We start from the raw sequence: 15,894 nt of genomic DNA, 5'->3' as shown, positions 1-15,894 counted from the left end.
TAGGGATCATGGGCTTAAGCCCATGGACTTAAGCCCATGGACTCTCCTTCCTTCTTTCATAACCCAAGTCCATAACCCATATCCATTACCCAACACTAGCCCGACCCATACCAACTCCTACTCTATTTATTTATTTCCCGATAACCCGAGTAAACTTTCCCTCTATTATTAAGTAATACAATTAATATTATTTTGGAAATTTCGGGATGTTACACTATCGGAATTATAGTGTTGGTCATGCTAATAATGAGATTGAGCACCACACGTGGCAAAGAGATTGATCATATATGAGAACAAAATATGGAAATACAAAAGTGAAATCACATGATCGTTTGAAACGATAATACAATGTTCTTTCATATTTATAGTCTTGCATTAAAGAAACATACTACATATACGATCATAAACCTAAAGTTTATGGATCATGATTATCTAATGGCATGATCGGTTAGACCACACCGAGTCAATGATGTGAAATATATTGAGGAAGCAAATGATTCTTCATAATAATTATACATATAATATTGCTCTCAAGGGAAACCATTTATTTACCAACTGAAGGAGGGTGTGAATCCCTAGATATTATGGAATTGAGAAAAGGATAAACATATCCTAACATGATACCATTTAGTGTTTTTAAAATCGATGCATCGTCTAAATGGTTATCAAGATCGCAACTTCATGTTTGCATGATCTATGGCTTAGCAAATAAGATAGCAAGCATATTATTCCATATTGGTATATTTACTATAATAATGAATTTGATTCCCAAGTTAATAATAATCATTGGAATAAGTGTTGAACTTCATAACAGATTATGTTCTAACATAAATTGTTTTGTTAAAGACGATTATTCAACGTATAATTAGTTGCAAAGGCAATTTATCACAAGAACAAAGGTTCATGTTTGCATGTGAGTGCATATGATTTTACATGTCTTAAAAACTAATTCACATCAAGCCAACAAGTTATGATACTTCCTCCCCATTGTAATTGGTTTTTTGTCAGTAGCCAAGTATTTCTCATCTAATGCTATATACTGAAATTAATCCACCACAAGACACAAAGATGAGGCCACAAAGGAAGTTGGGAATTTATGTCAATATCTAAAATTATATACTTAGAGCCGTTAATGCGATATTTGTTTATAGCTCATTAATTTTCACTTCAGTGAATCAGCATTCCCAACATTAGGGGGAGAAATAAAGCAGTTGGAAAACGAATTTAATTAGAATGAATTATCATTGCCCCTCAAACTAAATTATATGAACTAAAAGTTCAAAGGATAATTCATGTATAAAGATTAGCGAATCAATTACCAAACGATTCACTGACCAAAAGAGAGTGTCAAAAAAAGACACCTATACGAACTGCTAATGCTCCAATTAATAAATGTCCTGGAAGGAAAGCGCATATTGATAATAAGTCTAACGCACGCGTGTAGCGTGGTAGGCTGATCGGTTCCAAAGGTAAAAATTCCTCGAAAATTGGAGAAAATAATGAAGATGGTCAAGTCGAGGTGCAATAAAAAGGTCTCTTGAAAGAGATTAGACATGATGGTTCTTGAAGAACCTTAGGTACATGAAAACAAAGAGCTCTCAGTAAATTATATTGTATCATGTCTACACAGATATATGGAATCAAAATAAAGTCGACGTCGCTATACTTTTATATAAATGAAGATGATGAGGATCAAGATTATAAATCTGCCTATGAAAAATGATTGGCCAAAGTGGAAAGATGCAAATAAGGCAAAGTTGAATTCTCTAAATAACGGAAAGTTTGTTGGACCAGCACTCCGTACAACTAAAGTTGTAAAATGTGTTAGATACAAACGGGTATTGTATATGAGTTATGAAAATTCATCAAGTGATATAAGGCAAAATTGATGGCACAAGAATTTTTGCAAAGACCCATGATTAGTTATGAGGAGACACATTCTCCAATGGTGGAAGCAATGACTTTCCGATAACTAAACAGTCTGGTAATATAAAGAGAGAATTGATATGCGTCCAATATTAATTGTTATTCAGTTGATACTGAGAGGTTACAAGAAAATCTATGAAGGATTTGAATTATCAAATCATGTAAAGTAAGTTCTCGAGAACATAATGATTGTTGTGTATAGAGTCATATTTGAATACTTTACGATTATTGAATATGTTGAACATATATGGAACTCCTGAAGAGTTTCCTAAGGTAATTGAATACTTGAAAGATTAATTAATTCTGGACATCAATAAGCATACACATAGAAGAGAATGCATATGATGAGTACAATATCTCAATAAACTAATAAGTTATATACTATGGATTTTTGATATGTGATACAAAATGATGTGTTAATGAGCAAGTTTATGCAACAAAAATCCTGGAAAAGTGAAAGTGTATGCTAAAATTTGTCAGGTTGAAACCATGATAGATTGGTAAATGCATGGATTTATGCTTATTACGTATGAACTAAATTATTCGGATTAAGCTTGGCACAAATCAAGAGATATTTTGATAAAGAGGGAGATAAGTTGGATATAATTAGCCATACTTTTATCAAAATTTCACTTTTAAAAGTTCATTATAATCACAATTTACAGTGATAATGTACATATCACCGAGAGAAACTTATGAGCGTTTAAAGAGGGAATTCTTTTTGAACCTTGACATGGTGTGATTATTGCTCGACTTATAGTTCGAGTATATGTGTAATTATATGTTTATAAATCCATCAAAGTGTATCTAGAAAATGTTGAGACATTTTACCATGGACAAATTTAATCCTTTTAGCACGTTAAAGAATGTCTAACAATGATTATATATCATTTCCATATGAATATGAAATATTATTGGTTCGAAAATGCCATAATGAAATGTGTATGTGCATTATGGTGTACTATTAGCTATATATATGATTATTATTTTCTTTATTTATATTTATTGACATGTATCTAGCTAGGAGACATCAGAATGGGTCAAAACATATATTTCAGGTATGAAAGATATGTGCTATATTTTACTAACCCGTCAAAACAAGTTTGGTTAGTTTTGTTGATGCAGAGAAACACTATAGGGTCATGGATACAACTGATATGTTTACCAGATGAAGCAATAGAAGTTTTCAGGCGACATACATATAAGATCGATGGTTACAATTTTAAAGGATATATAAATCAGGGGGAGACAATACGCGCTGCACTCCTTTTCCCTTGGCTATGGTTTTGTCCCAATGGGATTTCCTAGCAAGGTTTTTAATGAGGCAGCATCTCGAAGCGTATGAAGATAACCAAGGGGGAGTGTTATGAACTGTTATTATTATGGTTATCACCTAAAATAGATTGTATTATACACACCTAATTAATTAAATCTCCCTACATCTCTTTCTCATCTTCTTTGGCTATTAGGCTTGTTTCACAACAATAAACTAATTTTGTGACTCTTAGGGGGTGTTTGTTTTTTCTTCAAACATCTTCAAGGGAGCTAATGTCTGCAGGCGCGCAGACATTACCCTTGAAGACTGTTTGTTTTTTTTCTTAAAACAGATCTGAAGTTATCTTCTTTCATCTTAAAAGAAAAGCAAGGAAATCTTGCTTAAAACATCTTCACAAAAAAACCCTACTCTTCTCCCTTTGCAGCCACCCTCTCATCCACTGCTCCTACCACCGTCCGCCAACACCACCACCCACCGTACGCCGCCACCACCACCCCCGTACCCCGCCGCCACCGTCCACCACCATCCACCGCCACCACCACCGTCCACCACCCACCATCCATCACCACCACCGTCCACCACCCACCATCCATCACCACCACCGTCCGCCACCACCACCACCATCCATCACCGCCACCACCACCATCCATCACCCACCACCACCACCATCCATCACCGCCACCACCACCGTCCACCACCCACCATCCATCACCACCACCGTCCACCACCCACCATCCATCACCACCACCGTCCGCCACCACCACCACCATCCATCACCACCACCGTCCACCACCCACCATCCATCACCACCACCACCATCCATCACCGCCACCACCACCATCCATCACCCACCACCACCACCATCCATCACCACCACCGTCCACCACCAACCAAAACCATCCATCACCACCACCCATTGTCCACCACCACCATCCACCGCCACTACCCACCGTCCGCCGCCACTACCACCATCCACCACCACCACCTTCCACCACCCACCAAAACCAAATCGGCATGGAAAGCAAAGACTAAAAACTAGATATAACTTGAATAAATGACTTCTATCTTGTGAGATAAGTTTGACAGTTATGCAGACAGTATCAGCTTATAAAAACAAACAGTCTTATATTTTCAGCTTGCAGATCTTCAGACCACATCTTCAGTTGCAGACATGAAAACAGATGAAATCAGCTTGCAGACAGTTTATGTCTGCAAAAACAAACAGCACCTTACAGTGTTGTGATATCAATTGTATTAATTTTTTTATAAATATTAAAATTCTCAGAAATTAGATTTCTTAAAACTTCTTGTGGATCAAACAAGTTAAACACGCTATATGTTTAATTTTTCTTGTAACAAAGCCCACTTGAAACCATGCGTCTACACAAGCCATACAAGCGGATTAACCCAATAAAGAGTAACTAGAATTTAACACCCTCGCGTTGCGCTGGGTTTTGAAAAAGGGTAATGCTTAGACAGACATTGCGTTATAAGTTAAAATGTTAATTGTAGTTATAAAGAGTTGAAAGGGTACACAATATTCTAGTCCTAAGAACTTAGTAGCAACATTATGATCAGCCAAATAATAATAAGCACGCCCACGAAGAAGCAATCAAGCAACGCATCTAAATTATCCCCATCTTCTTTAAGTATTCATCATGTTTCTGGAACCGTCCTGGCATAATTCTTAGTGGTTTTCAATAGCCTCACTTTTAGCATTTTAGCCTACAATTTAAACAAAGCATACATCATATAAATAGTTAATTCATACAAAATTTAAATAGTTAGAATATCGAGGATGGTACTTGTGACTCTGTGAGCATGCTGGAGAATAAATAAGAACTGACTTTATCAACAAAATCCAAAGCTCTTACATACTTGCCCAAATCAAAGAGGTTGCTAGTTGTATCTAAAGCACTTTGAGCTTGATACAAGATAGCTCGTATTCAACAGCCGTAGTTCCCTACTTCAATTCAAGACTTTCTTATAAATTAAATATAACATAATTTCTATCGTTTATAAAAAATAATAAGATCATTTCTATTCATTCAGTTAAAGTAATATAATGCCATCATTTTCTCAGGCTAGTGACCAACATATACTCCCATAAGCAAGCAAACAGGAGTAAAGATAATAGGTAATTCAAAACATTATACAGAAGCAATGGAACAAAACGAAGCTCCAAAAAAATCTGTGAACAAAAGGGTATAAACAAAAAACTGCGTGTATTCTGATGCTCGGTTAATCACACCTAATAATCCCTCATGTCACCAATAATGTATCTATATTTATGACCAACCTGCCCCAACATATACCTTTCTACAAATTGATGTGAATTGTATAAGTTTTTAATTAGGAACTATCTGAACCACAAAATAATAAGCTGAATCGTTAAAAAAAAATTACCTGTGCAGTTCGCAGTAAACAGAAGCGGGAATACACTTCCAACAGTCACTAATTGGCCTCTAGATTTGACTACATGTGAGTCTTCTACCATGCACTAAAACAAAAAAATAAAATGTCAAATATCTAAACTTTATTTAGAAAATAGACCATGCATACCCTTTCTACATATCAAGCAATGCACTTTTCTAAGAAATTTGTTTTTAGTTAGTCAAAATTGGAGTTAAGTTTTCTATCAATTACTTCACAGGTTGTAAATTTTGACCCGAATAAACTTCGAAATAAGTCCTTAGTAATAAGTCGGTACGTCTCAAATATTCAGTCAAGAGAAGTGATTGTCAGTTTGCAGGTCGTTAAGTTACTGCAAGTTTCGAACTGATTCAACCAAAATACCGATTTTGAATTATTTAAAAATAATTAAATAAAACATATATATGTTGTCCCGACGAAATAGGTTATACGGTATAAATAGTGTACCAATAAAATCAACATTAAGTATATACTGTCTATTCATCGTACACACTCAACGTTTCACCAACACATATATTAATTACTTATATGAAATGGCGAGGCTTAGTGAGGGCCCAGGATGGCTAGGGGACCTGTTTGCACGTCAGGCATCTAAATTTACCCGTTTTCAACCGAAAATTCGAGTCCCCCCCCCTCCCCAAATGAACTCATCCAAGCTTCGTCACTGTTTATATGCTACAAATTAAGTGTACAAAAACACAAAAAGTGTTATATATGTTTTCAAAAAATCCAAATAATACATTTATAAGGGTTGAGTACCTCTGGAAGAGTTTAAATCCACATAGCCCTGAGTTGCAATTGCATATACATATGATGTGATAAATAATTATATCATCAACTCAATTTGGTTCATTAACTCTTCATAGCTACCAAACCAAATGACCTGTATACAAAAATCAAAATTATAAGCAAATTGATAGGCAAAATACACATGTTTCACGCGCGTAATTTAGATAAATAAATGTGTACCAGTCATTTGGTAGCGGTTCCAGGTATGTGACGACAAAGGAAAAGAATCTCAAAATATGTAACTAAGATAGGCTTAGGTTCACACCATGCCCGCAACATAACTATTATCTCAACCATTAACGTATATCATGATGCAATAAAAAAGTAAACGTGAAGAAGATATAAACAAAACAAAAGCATATTAAATGGCCAACCCAAGGCTCAGGTTGGTATCACGGTTGCATCATACATACATTGCCACGCCAAAACCGAACATCATCATAGCCATAAATCGATCCAAAGAGGCGGAATCAGAATAGGTTCAGCCCCGCACCATGGCTGCAACTAAGTTGCCATGCCTATGAGCAAAACATCATCATAACCATAAACAAACACCATTAGATTTATAATGAGGGGTCTTCCTTTCATATCGACAACCAAGCCACCTAGGGTTTCCAAACAAAACCCGGCAACAGTAGTTCGACCACCTCCCAACAACGCCGCAATACCACGCGTTATCACCCATCTAACTACAAACTGAAATCTAATTAGGGGAAAAAAAGCAGTGTGTTACCTCATATAAAAGCAATAAAACATGCAAATCAAACAATTCCCCAAATTAAACATTATGCCATTGACATTGAAACGGCCAGTTACTCGCTGCCATCACCGTCGCCCAGGGTTCCAAAATTGAATTGGAACCTGGCAACATGACAACGACGCCTAGGGTTTCTAAACTGGAATCCGTCACCACGATACACCGCCGCCGCAAACAACCGGTGGCCGATGATCTGTGGATGACATGGAGAGAAAAAGCTATTGTAGTGAGAACTGAGAAGGTAATTCAACGGTGGTGGTACAGAGAAAGTGGAAACTGAGGTCCAATCAGACGAACGTACAACAAAAGAAGCTAAGACTACACATTAGAAGCTGTACAGAAGTTGTAAATTAATATATATATATATATATATAAATTTCTTGAACTTGATTTTAAGTATAAACTAACCAAAAAGCAAGCTTTAATTTTTTATGGCGGATAGTCCATCTGTTACGGTTACAAAGCACAACAAATGATTCAACTTTATTAATAACTAGTTTTTTAGCCGGCGCGTTGTGCCAGGCAGGTCGATAAATCTGAGCGATGGTAAACCCAAACATTACCGGTCTTAAGTGTTGAGGTGATCAATCAACGAGAATTAGGTCGACTTTGGTTACGTGTGTTATTGTACGGGAACTAATACAAAAACGTTATAAAATTTGAGATTGACCAATGGGGTGGCGTCGGTTGGTAAAACTCGAACGTTGGTAAAACCCGAACGATGTTGATCACTGGCGTTGAGGCAGTGAGTCTATGCAAATTCGGTCGATTTTTTCACGTTCGTTACGAAACATGAAACTAAAAAAATTGCCATTTAGTTGGTTTTCGTTACATTTGTACGGTACTGGAACTAAAACAAAATGTGGTAAGTCTACGCAAATTAGGCCAGTTTCTATAACATTCGTTACGTATTGAAACTAAATAAAACAATAAAAAACATAACAAAACTAATTAGAAATATAATTATCAAACTTAAAAAAAGAAAAGCAAACAAAAAAAATTATATAAAAAAACCTTGACCCAATGAAACATTCTCAAGTGGACCAATTACGTATCAACGTTACCAAACTTTTCTTATATATATATTAGTAATTAAGAATTATGCAATGTTTTATGCATTAAATTTCAACAATAATGTACACTAGGATTATGATTCAAACACTAACTAATTATCTAACCAAGCTAGAATATCTCAAAACATATATACAAGGTTATTTGTATGCAATCTGAAACACTAAAATTGACCATGGGACCATTTCCTCACCAAAAAGAAAACAAGTAGTTCTTATGCATCCATCCTTTACATTCTAAACAAACTATAACTTTATCAGGCAAGCATTCAACTATATGTTTGCATTAACAAGATCATGTTCCATACAAGACATGATTGTAATAAATAACAATAATAAGTCAAGATTAAATATAATAATAAAGTAACATTTTTTTTTTTCATATTTTCATAGCAGTTTCTGAAATTACTCACTTTAAGTAAGTGAGTGACCAGTAGTTAAGACCTAATAAATAATAATGATGTCAAGATTAAAAATATATAAACTAACACTCTTCACTTGATCACTTCATACCAATTTCTGAATTCTTCTTCACTTGATCAGTCGTTCCATGTTTATAACCAACAGCTTGGACCTTCTTCTCATCAACAGCATATAACAACACAAAGATCATAATCAAAGCTGCCAAGAATATTACTCCACACACAATAGCAGACGTAAACCACAAATCTTCCTTATAACTTTCAACACTTGGATGTTCCACTTCCATTGGAGGAAAAGGCACAACTACATGATCTTGCAAATCCCCAAAATAAGTTTCCCATTGTCGAAGTTCCTTGATATACAAAACCCATGATGTGCTGTTCTCATGCCTTTCACTTGAACATGCCAGACCAAACCCGACCTCTTCACCTTTCAACATTTCCTCCAAATCTACCGAAACCAAAATCAGCGGTTCAACAGGCTTGGGATCATCTAATTTGGATAACCTAACTTCAAGCCGCTTTGAACTTGGTTCGTATTCAATCCAAGATGTTAAGTTCACTCCATCCTTCAGAACATTACTACTTTTGGAAATTTTGGTTTCCCCAAAATACGATATTTTGAAGACATTGGCAAAAAACTTAATACCAAGGAACTGATGAGCGTCCAAAGCGTGAAATGACATGTTTGTACCAAACTTAGAAGGAAAATCGGAGGAAATAATAGCCAGCGCAATGCCATTGCCGATCGTGAAGTTGAACTGCAAGGATATCGACATTTCGGAACTAAAGTTGAAAGGGTTAGTGAGTGAGATGAGTTGAATGGAGTCTGATTCATTGGCTTTGGGTGGGAAGTTGCGATCAAGAGCTTGGGCGAAAGTGGGGTTAGCAGATAGAGAGAGAATCGTTAGGGTTACGATTAAAACCGAAAACCAAGACATCATCAATGGTGAGTGAGTTTGTGTTCTTGTTTTCAAATTGGTTGAGTTGTTAATAAATAAGGATGACAGAGTTGTTTGAAAGGAGTTTGGAGCGTATAGAAGTGTGCTACTACGATTATTGTCCGTTGATTGACATCTACTTTTAGAAACCCCATCTTATTTACGAAGTTACTAAAAACATGTCAAAAGATAATAATTCAAATTACTTTTAATAAAGCAGCACACTACGAATTTTGATTTTAATTTACCATGTACGTAAAATATCAAACTTTAAATAATAGATTTTATAAATAATGCAAACACATATTTCTGGTTTGAATCGACTAAATTTTGCTTAAATTATAATGTTTTTTTATTCATTTTACCTTTATAACTTATTTATTTAAATGTTATACGTTATTAAACTGATATATAAAAAAAACGAAAGCGTTAAAAAATCACGACAATTAAAACCATTTTTTTTCCAACTAGTTGAAGTAAAATAGTGAATGTGTTATGTAAGCTTTAAAGTTTGTCAAAAAAAAGAAAGTGAAGAGAGAGAAAATATTGGTTGTTATGTATATTATATAGTACTTTTAGCTTAATAAGTTGTAAAAAAAAATTAACAGTTTTGAACTTAAGAAAAAAAGAAGACAAAAGCGGCATGTGAAAACTCACATACACTACTTTTGTTGAGGTTACTATTTCCCAAATTATGTTATAAAAGTGACATTGTAAGAGAAGGGAGTGGTGCATGTGAGTTTTCACATGCACTACTTTTGTTGAGGTTACTACTTAAAAAAAACAATGCATCTTTAAAGTCTCGATTACCCCAAAATCTTTTAATTATGTAATTTTAATTTAAAAAACACAAAAAATAAAAAAAAATTAAACACACAACAATAACTAAAATTTTATTCAACTTAAAAAAATTACATGATTAACATTAAAAATAGTATAACATTATAAATAAATAAATAGAAACTACTCGTCTGAGTCGAGGTCAGCATATACATAATAAAATCAACTAAATCCACACCTAACTTGAGTTTTTAATAAGCCAAGCTCGAGCATGAATTTCATTTTAAACCTAAGCCCATAGCCAGGCTGAGTCGTACCCTATAAAGATAAACCACCAAAAGTCTATTGGGCCGTCATCTATTTAGAACTAGTACTAAAGCCCATCAAATTAATTAAACGGTTATTGATATACCGAGCTTCTGTTTTTTTTTTAAACGAGCTAGTTTCTTTTTAATATACATAGAATAATAACAATAATAACAACTCCTCATCAATAATTGCCCAAAACATGAGTATAATTAGTATATAATGAATATAAAAGTAATTAGGCGAAGATATGTCATCACTCATCACACAATTGAAATAGAACGGTGTTGGCTAAGAAAGTGAAAATGACACTTTTAGGAAAAAAAAATTAGCTAAGCCATGTTCTACAAGCATTGAGATTTTTGCTTTAAAAGTTAAAACTATCTTTTTTTCAATTGTTGATATGATATGGTCATCTCCCCCTCCACCCGATCATGTGCTTTTAATTTTTTTAAAATTTTATATCAATATAGTCATTTCATTACCGAATTGATTATGACAACTCCCAAGAAAATCTAAAAAACTTATAAAAGTAACTTGTCTATGTATACACAACATAGTAAATTCAAGATTTCTTATACATCCACACTTTTCATCATAGAACGTACACACTAACATAAGCATTCAAGTTTTTGTGGCATTAAAAAGGCATGTTCCTTGAAATACATGATGGTAAACTGAAAAACATTTTAGTTCGGATTTATGCACACCCTTTTCATCAACAAGAACATGTTCCATACAAAGCATGATTGTAAATTGAAACACAAAAATATTAATGATGCCTAGGATATAAGAAATAATAACGATACGTCAAGATTATACAGATAAACTAACACTCCTTGATTTGAAAACCCCATGAAGTGATCTGCTTGTGCTTATCATTTGAGCAAGCCAGAACTAACATAACCTCTTCACCTTTCAAAGATGCCTCCAAATCTACCAGAGCCGAAATCAGCGGCTCAACAGGCTTATGATCACCTAGTTTGCTTAACCTAGCTTCAAGCCGCTTTGAAATCGGTTGGTATTCAATCCAAGATGATAAGTTCACTCCATCCTTCAAAACATCACTACTTTTGGAAACATTGGTAACCCCAAAATACGATATTTCACATACATTGGCATTAAAGTTTACTCCAAGGAATTGATGAGCATCCAAAACCTCGAATGACATGTTTCTAGCAAACTTAGAAGGAAAATCAGCGGGAATGATTACCAGCGCGACGCCATTGCCGATCGTGAAGTTGAACTGTGAGGTGAACGATGTTAAAGAACTAAAGTTGAAAGGGTTAGTGAGTGAGATGAGTTGAATGGAGTCTGATTCATTGGCTTTGGGTGGGAAGTTGCGATCAAGAGCTTGGGCGAAAGTGGGGTTAGCAGATAGAGAGAGAATCGTCAAGGTTACGATTAAAACCGAAAACCAAGCCATCATCAATATATGGTGATTTGGTGTTCTTGTTTTCAAATTAGTAAAGTTGTTAATAAATATAAGGATGGTAGAGTTATTGATTAATGGACTTTGGAGAGAAGCAGCGTATTGAAGATTAGTGTTCGTTGATTAACATCTTCTTTTAGAAAATCCGTCTGGTCTACGAAATACTAAATACAAGATAATAATTTCCAAAAACATGTGTATCATTAATTCATTACTACCTACTACTGCATTTTAAAGTGGCACAATTAATATAATTTACATTTGGGAAAATTCCCATAATAGCTCATTTAGATAATGTGTTTTCAAGTTTGTCCTTCAAATTCAAGTTTTCAACTTTGTTCCTTTAGTATCTCGTCGCCGGCGACATGTTAGCGAACATCGACGATGTGTTAACATAACATAGGGTTGACAATGCGTTATGTTGCTAACATAGGGTAGCAGCGATGCGTTAATGTTTAAAGCAGGGGTTCCACGATGCGTTAGCTGATAACGCATCGCTGCTACCCTATGTTAGCAACATAAACGTATCTCGTCGCCGACGACATGTTAGCGAACACCGAAGATGCGTTAACATAACATAGGGTTGAGGATGCGTTAATGTTGCTAACATAGGGTAGCAGCGATGCGTTATCAGCTAACGCATCGCTGCTACCCTACGTTAGCAACATAACGCATCGTCGCTACCCTACGTTAGCAACATAACGTATCGTCAACACAGATTCCGGCCACGTGTCGTTATCCTATTTGTTTCAGTAACGCATCGTCGGTGTTCGCTATCATGTCGTCGGCGACGAGATACCAAAGGGACAAAGTTGGAAACTTGAATTAGTGGGGATAATCTTGGAAACACATTCTCTAAATGGGCTATTATGGGAATTTTACCATTTACATTTTGTGACTCTTAGCCTATGTGTACTGAAGGGCTACAAATTGGGCGTATTGCGACACGTGACGTCAAGTCAGTAAAGGGTAGATATTTGTTATTAGGGTGTAATTGTGTTGTAAGCTAATATATATATATATATATACACCACACACAAACATATATAATAATAATATTTAATTATTATTTTCACCGCATTTCGCTCGACAAATAGTTGCCCCCCCTCTCTTATCGCCCCACATTTCGCCGGGGGGAGGGGGGGGGGGGGGGGTTGTTGTCGCCCTTATCACCCAAATTTCGCCGGAAATTCCCCATCACCACGAGTGCTTATAATATTGTAACTTCATTTTAACATGTATTCTAAAGCTAGATGTTGTATCAAAAAGTTGTTAGTATGTGAACTTGTATTTAAAAATACTATGCATTAAATTCTGTTACTCTTATAATTAATGTTCTAACAACTTCATATTAACATGTATTATAAAGCTACAAGTTGTATAAAAAATTTTTTAGTATCCAAATCAAAATTTTTAATTGACATGGGATTAATATCAAAGTCATCTCGTGATGTAATAGGTGTTCTCTTCATTTGAAAGGTGGGTGTCCATCTTTATTGTTTTCGTCTTTATCACTTTATTGTAATATTGTTATCTACTTCATCGTCATCGTCATTATAAATCGGGCGTGGTCTTTTTTCATCACGGGTTGGGTTACGTTATATGGTCTAGTGGGTTCACGATATGCAAAAGGGTTAAATTATTGTATTTATTGCGTGAGAATTGTGAATTGACCGGGCACAATTTAAATATGTATTTTGGTGATTGAGGATAATGCATGTAGTATTGTGGATATTATAATACGGGTCGTTGAATCGAGTGGTTTTGGCTCGAACCACCTTTCAGTCTTCAAACATATCAATTACAAATTTACAATCAAACACATAGTACAAAAGTTTATTAAGTCTTCAAACACTAAGCACCTGGAATCAAGAGCTTACTAGATAATCAGCCTAAAACCTAAAAGGCATAGTTAAAAAGATTAACTATAAATAGTTATATTATTGTCATGTACGTACGCAAAATATCAAACTATAATCAATTGATATCTTAAATAATACAAACAGTCTTGTACTTTGAATTGAATAGACTAAAATTTGCTCAAGTTTTCATTTTACCTAGTAAATTATTTATTAAAAACTTATATGTTGTTAAAATGTTATATAAAAAGTGAGCGTTAAAAAATCACGGTAATTAAAAGCAAGTATTTTTTCTATCCGGTTGAAATAATATAGTGAATTTATTAATATTGTAAGTATTAAAGTTTTAGTTAAAAAAATATATTAGGAAATAAATTATTAGTTTTCACGTTTTACTTGATAGTACTCTTGAATTAATTGTTCTTAACTTGTAAGAAGAAAAGACAAAAGCGGCATGTGACCTCACATGGACCGCTTTTGTTGTAGGGACTATTCCCACATCTTTTGTTGTAGTGACTCTCTTCCCAAATATGTTACAAAAGTGAAATGGTAACAATTTTTTTATTTTAATAATAACAATTTAGTAATAACCGCATGCCCAAGACAGGCATGAGTATAATTAGTATTCAATGAATGTTAAAACTTTAAAGTAAATAGGCGATGACATGTCATCTAATAACTGAAATATAGTGGTTTTGACTAGAAAAAGAAAAATGATTCGGTTAGGAAAAAATAGCTCAGCCAGTTTAAAAACCATTAAAATTTTAGCTCTAGAAATATATATATATTTTTTTTTCACTTCTTGATATGATATGACCATTTAAGTATTTAACCCTCCACACGATCATGTTGTTTTAAGTTTTTTTTTTTAAATCAAAATGGTCATTTCATTACCGCGTTTGTTATGACAACTTTTAAGAAAATCATATAAGGTAAGTTGTCTAAGAAACATTGTGTTTCGGGAGAGATTAGGGGTAGCGAGCATATCAAACAAGATAAGAGAGTGAAGATTGAGATGGTTAGGACATGTGAAGAGAAGACAGACGACGAATCCTGTTAGATCCGTAAAAAACATTACTATAGAGGGGATGAGGGGTAGAGGACGGTCTAAATTGACTTAGGATGAGAGGATTAGACATGATCTGATAGACCTAAACCTCTCAGAGGACATGGTTGAGGATATGAATTGTTGGAGAAATAGAATTAAAGTTAACGATTTTTAGGGAGAAATGAACACTTTAGGGCGTCTATTAACCTTATTCTGGTCATACGCAATAGTGGTATTTTCTTCCCATATTATTATTATTATTATTATTAATTATTTGTATTATTATTATTATTATTATTACTATTTACTGTTGAACTTTGATTTCTTTATATTACCTCATACATATTAGAGCTGAGGGTCTCTCTGGAAGCCACCTTTTTATCCATTTGGATAGAGGTACGGTGTGCCTACATCCCACCATCTCCAGACCCTACTTATAGCTTTACTGTTTGTGGAACTTCACTGGGTATGATTGATTGATTGATTGATTGATATAAGGTAACTTGTTCATGTATCCACAACATAGCTAATTCAAGATTCCTTATGTTAACATAAGCATAAGTTTTAAAAAGACATGTTCCATACAACGCATGATGGTAACCTCAAAAACATGTTAGTGATATTGTGACTTTGTGAGTATTTGAGCTAACTTTTGAATTCAAGGATTTAATCAAAAAAACAGCCGAGATCAAGATTAATCAATCAATTTGTGGGTTCTAAAAAAAGGCGCGAACAAGGATGATCAGAGTCAAATCAACAACAGTTCTCGATTTTAAGTAAATGTCGAGTTTGATTCACCAGTTATGTACCAGCGATCGCCAGAGCCGGCTATAGGGTATGGCGGGGTAGTCGACG

The 15,894-nt window shown here is 34.7% G+C and overlaps 2 protein-coding genes across 2 annotated transcripts; both read right to left on the bottom strand.

The window, feature by feature from the left end:
* Positions 1 to 8,753: 8,753 nt before the first annotated feature.
* LOC143531629 (uncharacterized) lies at positions 8,754 to 9,452 on the bottom strand. Its single transcript, XM_077026886.1, has one exon. The coding sequence runs from the start codon at positions 9,450 to 9,452 to the stop codon at positions 8,754 to 8,756; it is 699 nt and encodes a 232-aa protein (XP_076883001.1).
* Positions 9,453 to 11,529: 2,077 nt separating this feature from the next.
* LOC143531628 (uncharacterized) lies at positions 11,530 to 12,126 on the bottom strand. The gene has a single exon (XM_077026885.1). The coding sequence runs from the start codon at positions 12,124 to 12,126 to the stop codon at positions 11,530 to 11,532; it is 597 nt and encodes a 198-aa protein (XP_076883000.1).
* Positions 12,127 to 15,894: the final 3,768 nt, after the last annotated feature.

This window comes from Bidens hawaiensis, unplaced genomic scaffold, assembly GCF_021521415.1.
Source record: "Bidens hawaiensis isolate Kalapana, Puna unplaced genomic scaffold, B.hawaiensis_p1.1 tig00009196_1, whole genome shotgun sequence".
Taxonomy (NCBI): Eukaryota; Viridiplantae; Streptophyta; class Magnoliopsida; order Asterales; family Asteraceae; genus Bidens; species Bidens hawaiensis.
This window is presented reverse-complemented; position numbering and strand designations above follow the sequence as displayed.

Coding starts and splice junctions, on each gene's coding strand:
- LOC143531629 (XM_077026886.1), bottom strand. CDS start 9,452: ATGTCGATATCCTTGCAGTTCAACTTCACGATCGGCAATGGCATTGCG.
- LOC143531628 (XM_077026885.1), bottom strand. CDS start 12,126: ATGGCTTGGTTTTCGGTTTTAATCGTAACCTTGACGATTCTCTCTCTA.